General features: G+C 57.8%; 1 protein-coding gene across 10 annotated transcripts; it reads right to left on the reverse strand.

Moving 5' to 3' along the window:
• Positions 1 to 56: 56 nt before the first annotated feature.
• Positions 57 to 8,470, reverse strand: LOC146422968 (uncharacterized). Of its 10 annotated transcripts, none has more exons than XM_085045550.1 (4): positions 8,420 to 8,470; positions 2,200 to 4,164; positions 1,781 to 1,959; positions 57 to 1,690 (listed from the first exon to the last, which is right to left on the reverse strand). In XM_085045550.1, the coding sequence occupies exon 2, from the start codon at positions 4,154 to 4,156 to the stop codon at positions 2,456 to 2,458; it is 1,701 nt and encodes a 566-aa protein (XP_084901676.1). In that variant the 5' UTR covers positions 4,157 to 4,164; positions 8,420 to 8,470; the 3' UTR covers positions 57 to 1,690; positions 1,781 to 1,959; positions 2,200 to 2,455. The 10 variants fall into 10 exon arrangements, with proteins under 10 accessions (XP_084901676.1, XP_084901679.1, XP_084901680.1 ...); XM_085045553.1 differs by having other exon boundaries at positions 57 to 1,200; positions 1,310 to 1,959; XM_085045554.1 differs by having other exon boundaries at positions 57 to 1,057; positions 1,279 to 1,959.
• Between the last annotated feature and the right edge of the window lie 521 nt (positions 8,471 to 8,991).

The raw sequence follows: 8,991 nt of genomic DNA on the forward strand, positions 1-8,991 counted from the left end.
AGGTGTGGATTTTGGGGTTCCCAACCCCCCAGGTGTGACTCAGGTGAGACCATCAATGACGTCATCAATTAATCAGCGTTTATTAATGACCCAGGTGTGCCCCAGGTGTGCCCCAGCCCCGCCCCCAGCGCTACAGGTACTGCCCGGAAAGGTGGGACAGGTGAGCTCTAAGTGAGCTCAGGTGTGCTCCAGGTGTGCCCAGGTGAGCTCCAGATGAGCACCAGCTGTGTCCATGTAAGCCCCAGGTGTGCCCAGGTGTGTCCATGTGAGCTCAGGTATGCTCAGGTGAGCCTCAGGTGTATCCTTGTGGGCCATAGGTGTGCCCAGGTGAGCCTCAGGTGAGCTCAGGTGAGTCCATGTAAGCCCCAGCAATGTCCAGGTGAGCTCAGGTGAGCCCCGGGTGTGTCCACGAGATCTCCAGGTGAACTCAGGTGTGTCCATGTGAGCCCACGTGTGCTCCAGGTGAACCTCAGGTGAGCCCAGGTGTTCTCAGGTGAGCTGTCCCTGACAAATCCAGGCCCCAAGGCCCCACCCCCTCCAGGTGTGCACCTGCCCAGTCCCAGATGCACCTGGAGGCCCCAAAGCCCAGGTGAGTCCAGTCTGGGAGAGACCCCCAGCTCCAGGTGAGGGCTCAGGTGAGGCCTGGCAGTTCTGGGGCCACACCTGGCCACAGGTGCCCCTCGCAGGCCATCGAAAGCTGGTGATGTCACAGCTCAGGTGTGGCTGTCCAGGTGCCGCAGCTTTTCGGAGTCCCCACACCTGTCCAGGTGCACAGATCCAAGCCCCACACCTGGAGCTCAGGTGTTGCAGTTCAGGTGTTGCTCCTGCAGATCTTTCAGCTCCACAGCAGGTTTCTGGAGTCCACACCTGTCCAGGTGTGCAGGTGGAGTCCCCTCACCTGGCTCTCAGGTGTCGCTGTACAGGTGATGTTCCTGCAGCTCTTTGGGCTCCACACCTGTGCTGGTCACAGGTCCAGGGTCACCTGGAGCTCAGGTGTTGCAGTTCAGGTGTTGCTGCTGCAGTTTTGGGATCCACACCAGGTTTTTGGGGTTCACACCTGTCCTGGGTCAGAGATCCAGGATCGCCTCACCTGGGGCTCAGGTGTTGCAGGTCGAGTGACGCTCCTGCAGCTTTTCGGGATCCATTCCACATTTTTGGGGTTCACACCTGTCCTGGGCTGTGCATTCAGAGTTCCCACACCTGGAGCTCAGGTGTTGCACTTCAGGTGTTCCTGCTGCAGGTTTTTGGAGTCCAAACTCCATTTCTGGGAGTTCACACCTGTTCTGAGCTGCACAATCAGTTTCCTCACCTGGAGCTCAGGTGTCACAGCACAGGTGTTGCTACCACACCTCTCCCAGCCCCACACCTGTCCTGAGCCCCACATCCGGAGTTCCCACACCTGGAGCTCAGGTGTTGCAGTTCAGGTGCTGCTGCTGCAGAGTTTTGGGATCCACACCTGTCCTGGCTCACAGGTACAAGGTTCCCACACCTGGAGCTCAGGTGTCACAGCACAGGTGTTGCTACCACACCTTTCCCAGCCCCACACCTGTCCTGAGCCCCACATGCAGAGTTCCCTCACCTGGAGCTCAGGTGTTGCAGTTCAGGTGTTGCTGCTGCAGCTTTTCCAGTTCCACACCAGGTTTTTTGAGGTCCACACCTGTCCTGGGTCAGAGATCTGGGGTTCCCACACCTGGAGCTCAGGTGTCACAGCACAGGCGATGCTGTTACACCTTTCTCAGCCCCACACCTGTCCTGGGCTGCACATTCAGAGTTCCCACACCTGGAGCTCAGGTGTTGCAGTTCAGGTGTTCCTGCTGCAGAGTTTTGGGTTTCGCACCTGTCCTGGGTCAGAGATCCAGGTTTCCCACACCTGGAGCTCAGGTTTTGCCGTTGAGGTGTTGCTGCCACACCTTTCCCAGCCCCACACCTGTCCTGGCTGCACAATCAGAGTTCTCACACCTGGAGCTCAGGTGTAGCTCCTGCAGAGTTTTGGGGTCCACACCTGCCCTGGGTCACAAAGTCAGAATTGCCACACTTGGAGCTCAGGTGTTGCTGTGCAGAGTTTTGGAGTTCACACCTGTCCTGGCTGCACATTCAGAGTTCCCACACCTGGAGCTCAGGTGTTGCAGTTCAGGTGTTGCTGCAGCAGAGTTCTGGGATGCACACCTGTCCTGGGTTACAAAGTCAGAATTCCCTCACCTGGAGCTCAGGTGTTGCTCCTTCAGGAGGTCCTGCTGCAGAGTTTTGGGATGCACACCTGTCCTGGGTTACAAAGTCAGAATTCCCACACCTGGAGCTCAGGTGTTGCAGTTCAGGTGTTGCTGCAGCAGAGTTTTGGGATCCACACCTGTCCTGGCTCACACACCCACAGTTCCCACGCCCGCAGCTCAGGTGTGCAACACCGCCACACCTTCCCCAGCCCCACCCCCGCCCCGGCCGCCCCCACCTGGCGGGCTCAGGTGTCGCGGTGCACGCGCTGGTGCTGCAGCAGGTTGGAGGGGTGCGCGAAGCCCTTGGCGCACACGCCGCACTTGTAGGGCGTCTCACCCGTGTGCACCTTCTCGTGCACGGCCAGGTAGGCCAGGTCCTTGAAGAACTTGTGGCAGTGGGCGCACTGGTGGGGGCGCTCCTGGCTGTGCACGCGGCGGTGCTGCAGCAGCAGCGAGGGCCGCGCGAACGCCTTGCCGCACGCCTCGCACCTGTACGGCCGCTCGCCCGTGTGCGCCCGCTGGTGGATGGCCAGGTAGGACGACTGCTTGAAGGCCTTGCCGCAGGTGCGGCAGGAGAAGGGCCGCTCGCCCGTGTGCACGCGCTCGTGCGACGCCAGCGCGTTGGACTGCTTGAAGGCCTTGCCGCAGAGCGCGCACCTGAAGGGCCGGTCGCCCGTGTGCACGCGCTCGTGCACCTTCAGGCTGTGCCCGTAGGTGAAGCGCTTCCCGCAGACGCCGCAGGTGTGCGGCTTGTCGCGGCACCTCTGCCGCCGGTGCAGCAGCAGCGCGTTGGCCGCCGGGAAATCCTTGCCGCACTCGCCGCAGCGGAAGGGCTTCTCGGCCGCTGCCGCCAGGTGGGTGAGGGCGTGGCGGCGCCGCTCGTAGGGCGTCTTGAAGGCCTTGGCGCACCTGGCGCAGGTGAAGGGGCGCTCGCCGCTGTGGATGCGGCGGTGCTCCTGCAGGTTGGAGGAGCGCTTGAAGCGCTTCCCGCACAGGTCGCAGCGGTGCGGCCGCTCCTCCGTGTGCACCAGGGCGTGGCTCTTGAAGTCCGAGTGGCGCTTGAAGGTGGCGGGGCACACCTGGCAGGTGTAGGGCCGCGCCTCGGTGTGCACCACCTGGTGGCTCAGCAGCTCCCAGGCGCGCTTGAAGCCCTTGTGGCAGGCCGGGCACTGGAACGGCTTCTCGGCCACGATCACCTGCCGGATCTCCAGGTGAGCCGGGTCCTCCTCCTCCTCCTCTTCCTCCTCGGCCTCACCTGGCGCACCTGGCGCACCTGCGCCACCCAGCACCAGCTTGGCCGTGGAGTAGACGCCGCGCTCGTCGATGAGCTGCACGAAGGAGGGCGCGGCGCCGGATTCACCTGGCTCAGGTGAGGAGGAGGCGTCGTCCACCGGGGAGCTCACCTGGCCTGACGCACCTGGGCGGCCCCAGAGCACCTGGGAAGGGCCTGGCTCCTCCTCCTCCTCCTCCTCCTCCGCGGGGCGTGGCCGCAGGTAGAGGCGGGGCCGGGCTGGGCGCAGGCGGGAGGCTGAGGGCTCACCTGGACGGCGGTGCACCTGGAGGGCTTCACCTGGCTGCTCCTCCTGCTCTTCATCACCTGCGTCTTCCTCATCACCTGCATCTTCCTCACCTGCATCTTCATCACCTGGATCTTCTTCACCTGCATCTTCATCACCTGGATCTTCATCACCTGGATCTTCTTCACCTGGATCTTCTTCACCTGGATCTTCTTCACCTGGATCTTCATCACCTGGATCTTCATCACCTAGATCTTCCTCCTCACCTGGGTCTTCCTCATCACCTGGATCTTCCTCCTCACCTGGGTCCTCACCTGTCCCTTCCTCACCTGTCCCTTCCTCCTCCTCCTCACCTGGCTCCTCCTCCCCCTCGGACAGGTTGGGGATCACCTGGGCAAAGGGGGGGTCGAGGCCCTGCAGCTCCTCCATGGCCACACCTGGAAAAGCAGGAATGGGAACAGGTGAGACAGGTGAGGGACAGGTGAGGGACAGGTGAGGGACAGGTGAGGGACAGGTGAGGGGACAGGTGAGACAAGGACAGGTGAGGGACAGGTGAGGGACAGGTGAGACAAAGACAGGTGAAGCAGGATTTGGGGAATTCCCTCAGGAATATCCCAGGATGGATTTGGGGATCCTCTTGAGGAACCCTCTGGATTTGGGATCCCTTTGGGAATTCCCTAAATAGGATTTGGGAATTCCCTGAATGGGATTTGGGGATCCCTTGGCTTGGATTTGGGGATTCCTTTGGGAATTCCTTGATGTGGATTTGGGGATCTCCTCTGGGACCCTGCAAGACGGATTTGGGGAATCCCAAACTCCCCTGAGAGGGATTTGAGGATCCCCTTGGGAATTCCCTGAGTGGAATTTGGGAATTCCTGGAATTGGGGATCCCTTTGGGAATTCTCAGAGTTGGATTTGGGAATCCCCCCCAGGGATGATTTGGGGAATCCCAAATTCCCCTGAGAGGGATTTCAGGATCACCTTGGGAATTCCCTGAGTGGAATTTCCCTGTCTGGATTTGGGATCCCTTTGAGAATTCCTGGAGTTGGATTTGGGAATTCCGATCCCTTTGGGAATTCTCAGAGTTGGATTTGGGATTCCCCACAGCTGGATTTGGGAATCCTTTTGGGATCACCCAGCTGGATTTGGGGACATGGAGGCACTGGAGATGTGGTGACAATGGGGACAATGGGACACAGGGACAACAGGATACGGGGATCCTGTTGGGAATCCCTTGAGCTGGATTTGGGGATCTCTTTGGGAATTCTCTGAGATGGATTTGGGAATCTCCTCTGGGACCCTGCAAGATGGATTTGGGAATCTCCCCAGGGATGATTTGGGGAATCCCAAATTCCCCTGGGAGGGATTTGAGGATCACCTCGGAACGCCCTGCTGGATTTGGGATCCCTTTGGGATCACCCAGCTGGATTTGGGGACATGGGGGCACTGGAGATGTGGTGACAGTGGGGACACGGGGACAACAGGATATGGGGACAATGGGATTTGGGATCCCTTTGGGAATCCCCACAGCTGGATTTGGGATCCTTTGGGAATTCCCTGCAGCTGGATTTGGGGACACGGGGGCACTGGAGATGTGGGGACAGTGGGGACACCAAGGGGGACTAAGGGATGAGGGGACAATGGGGACATGGGAGCTGTGGGGACAGTGGGGACACCAATGAAGACAATGGGATATGGGGACGGTGGGACACGGGGACAATGGGGACACAGGGACAATGGGGACACGGGGACAATGGGATGAGGGGACAATGGGATGAGGGGACAACAGGATAAAGGGACAATGGGGACAATGGGGATGCGGGAGATGTGGGGACAGTGGGGACACCAAGGAGGACAATGTGACATGGGGACAATGGGATGTGGGGACACTTAGATGAGGGGACAACAGATAAAGGGGACAGTGGGGTGAGGGGACAATGGGGACACAGAGATCAGGGGTTACAAGGACAGGGTGACACCAACGAGGACAACGGGGACAAGGGGACAATGGGATGAGGGGACAACAAGACATGGGAGATGTGGGGACAGCAGTGACACCAAGTAAGACAAGAGGACATGAGCACAATGGGACATGGGGACAGTGGGACATGGGGACAGTGGGGTGAGGGGACAATGGGGACACAGAGATCACGGGATACAAGGACAGCAGTGACACCAACAAGGACAATGGGGACAAGGGGAAAATGGGACATGGGGACAGGGGGACATGGGGACAGTGGGACATGGGGACAATGGGATGAGGGACAAGGGGACACAGAGACATGGGGACAACGGATAAGGGGACATGGGGACAGTGGGACATGGGGACAATGGGATGAGGGGACAATGGGAGATGTGGGGACAGCGGTGACAACAGGACATGAAGACAGTGGGCTGAGGGGACAACAGGATATGGGGACAAAGCAGATGTGGGAATTGGGGATCCCTTTGGGAACCCCCACAGCTGGATTTGGGAATTCCTGGAGTTGGATTTGGGAATTCCTGGAGCTGGATTTCGGGATCCCTTTGGGAATTCCCAGAGCTGAATTTGGGAATCCCCACAGCTGGATTTGGGAATTCCTGGAGCTGGATTTGGGAATTCCTGGAGCTGAATTTGGGAATCCCCACAGCTGGATTTGGACAACAGCACACAGGGACAAGAATCCCCCCAGGACACACAGCATTTCTCGGGAATTTGGGGACAAAACCCGCAGTTTGTGTCACCTGGATGGGACAGGACAGGTTAATGTGCTGGTGGGATATGCAAATGAGATATTTGCATCTCATTAGTGATGCGCAGAGATGGAATTCCCGTTATTCCTAATGAGGATCCTGGGAAAATGGGGCTGAGGGAATCCTGGGATTGGGAATTCCCTGAGCCGGGATTGGGATTCCCTAAACTGGGATTTGGGAATTCCCTGGGATGGGATTGGGATTTGGGAATTCCCTAAACTGGGATTGGGATTTGGGATTCCCTGAGGTGGAATTGGGATTTGGAATCCTTAAAATGGGATTGGGATTTGGGATCCCCTAAACTGGGATTAGGATTTGGGATTCCCTGAGGTGGAACTGGGATTGGGAATTCCCTTGGGATTCCCTGGGCTGGGATTGGGAATTCCCTAAAATGGGATTGGGATTTGGAATTCCCTTGGGATCTCCTGGGATGGGATTGGGAATTCCCTGAGCTGGGACTGGGCTGGAACTGGGATTTGGGATCCCCTGATCTGGGATTGGGAATTCCCTGAGCTGGGACTGGGATGAGGTTGGGATTTGGGATCCTCTGAGAAGGAATTGGGAATTCCCTAAAATGGGATTGGGATCGGGAATTCCCTGAGCTGGGATTGGATATTTGGGATCCCCTTTGGGATCTCCTGGGCTGGGATTGCAAAATCCCTAAAATGGGATTGGGATTTGGGATTCCCTGGGCTGGAACTGGGAATCCCCTGAGCTGAGATTGGGAATTCCCTAAAATGGGATTTGGGATTCCCTGAGCTGGGATTGGGATTTGAGGTTGTGAGAGCTGCAACTGGGAACTCCCTAAAATGGAACTGGGATTTGGGATCCCTAAACTGGGATTGGGGATTCCCTGGACTGGGATTGGGATTTGGGATCCCCTGAGCTGGAACTGGGAATTCCCTGAGCTGAGATTGGGAATTCCCAAAAATGGGATTGGAATTGGGAATTCCCTGAGCTGGGATTGGGATTTGGGATCTTCTCAGGGATCTCCTGCGATGGGTCTGGGATTGGGAATTCCCTAAAATGGGATTTGGGATTCCCTGAGCTGGGACTGGGATTTGGGATCCTGAGAACTGGAACTGGGAATTCCCTAAAATAGGATTTGGGATCCCCTGGGCTGGGATTGGGAATTCCATTCCTGGGGCCTCCCAGGATGGGTTTGGGATCCCCTTGGGATATCCCAGGGGTTGGGAATTCCCTGAGCTGGGATTGGGATTTGAGATCTTGAGAGCTGCAACTGGGAATTCCCTAAAACGGGATTGGGATTTGGGATCCCCTGGGCTGCTGGGATTTAGGATCCCCTTGGGATTCCCTGAGCTGGGATTGGGATTTGGGGTCCTGAGAGCTGCAACTGGGAATTCCATAAAATGGGATTGGGATTTGGGATCCCCTGGGCTAGAACTGGGAATTCCCTGGGATGGAGTTTGGGATCCCCTGAGACAGGATTGGGATTTGGGATCCCCTGAGCTGGGACTGGGAATTCCCTGAGCTGGGATTAGGATTTGGGATCCCTTTGGGATTCCCTGGGCTGGGATTGGGAATTCCCTGGGCTGGGATTGGGATTTGGGATCCCTTTGGGATTCCCTGGGCTGGGATTGGGAATTCTCTAAAATGGGATTTGGGATTCCCTGGGCTGGGATTTGGGATCCTGAGGAGGAGTTAGGAATTCCCTGGGATGGAATTGGGGGATTTCCTCTTGGGAAGCCCCAGAGCTGGAACTGGGAATTCCCTAAACTGGGATTGGGATTTGGGATCCCCAAACTGGGATTTGGGATCCCCTGGATACCCCCCAGTCCATCCCAGTCCATCCCAGTATCTCCCAGTTCAATCCCAGTCTCTCCCAGTCCCTCCCAGTCTCTCCCAGTCCATCCCAGTCTCTCCCAGTTCAATCCCAGTCTCTCCCAGTCCATCCCAGTTCAATCCCAGTCCATCCCAGTCTCTCCCAGTCTCTCTCACCACTCGCCGCCGCCCCCGGAGCCACTTCCGGCCGCGCTCGCGCGCGATGACGTCACTGCCGGAAGGGGCGGGGCCAGAGCGGGACTGGGGAGAGCGGGATAAACTGGGATGGATTGGGATGGACTGGAATGGACTGGGATTGAACTGGGAGAGACTGGGATTGACTGGGATTGAACTGGGAGAGACTGGGAGGGACTGGGATTGAACTGGGAGAGACTGGGAGGGACTGGGAGAGACTGGGATGGACTGGGAGGAACTGGGAGGGACTGGGAGAGACTGGGATGGACTGGGAGGAACTGGGAGGGACTGGGATTGAACTGGGATTGAACTGGGATTGAACTGGGATGGACTGGGAGAGACTGGGAAGTCACTGAGCCTTATTGGGATATACTGGGATATATCTGGGCTGTACTGGAATAAACTGGGAACGCACTGGGATATACTGGGCTATACTGGGAAGGCACTGGGGATTCTGGAGGAGGAACTGGGCCATACTGGGAGGGGGTTGGTGTTTACTGGGAGGGCACTGGTGTGTACTGGGAGAGGACTGGGAGTGACTGGGTGGTACTGGG

The sequence above is a fragment of the Lichenostomus cassidix genome, unplaced genomic scaffold (genome assembly GCF_008360975.1).
Source record: "Lichenostomus cassidix isolate B80296 unplaced genomic scaffold, HeHo_3.0 HiC_scaffold_38, whole genome shotgun sequence".
Lineage (NCBI taxonomy): Eukaryota > Metazoa > Chordata > Aves > Passeriformes > Meliphagidae > Lichenostomus > Lichenostomus cassidix.

What these genes read in the sequence shown, in the direction of transcription:
- LOC146422968 (XM_085045552.1), bottom strand. Translation starts at nt 4,156, where the DNA reads ATGGAGGAGCTGCAGGGCCTCGACCCCCCCTTTGCCCAGGTGATCCCC.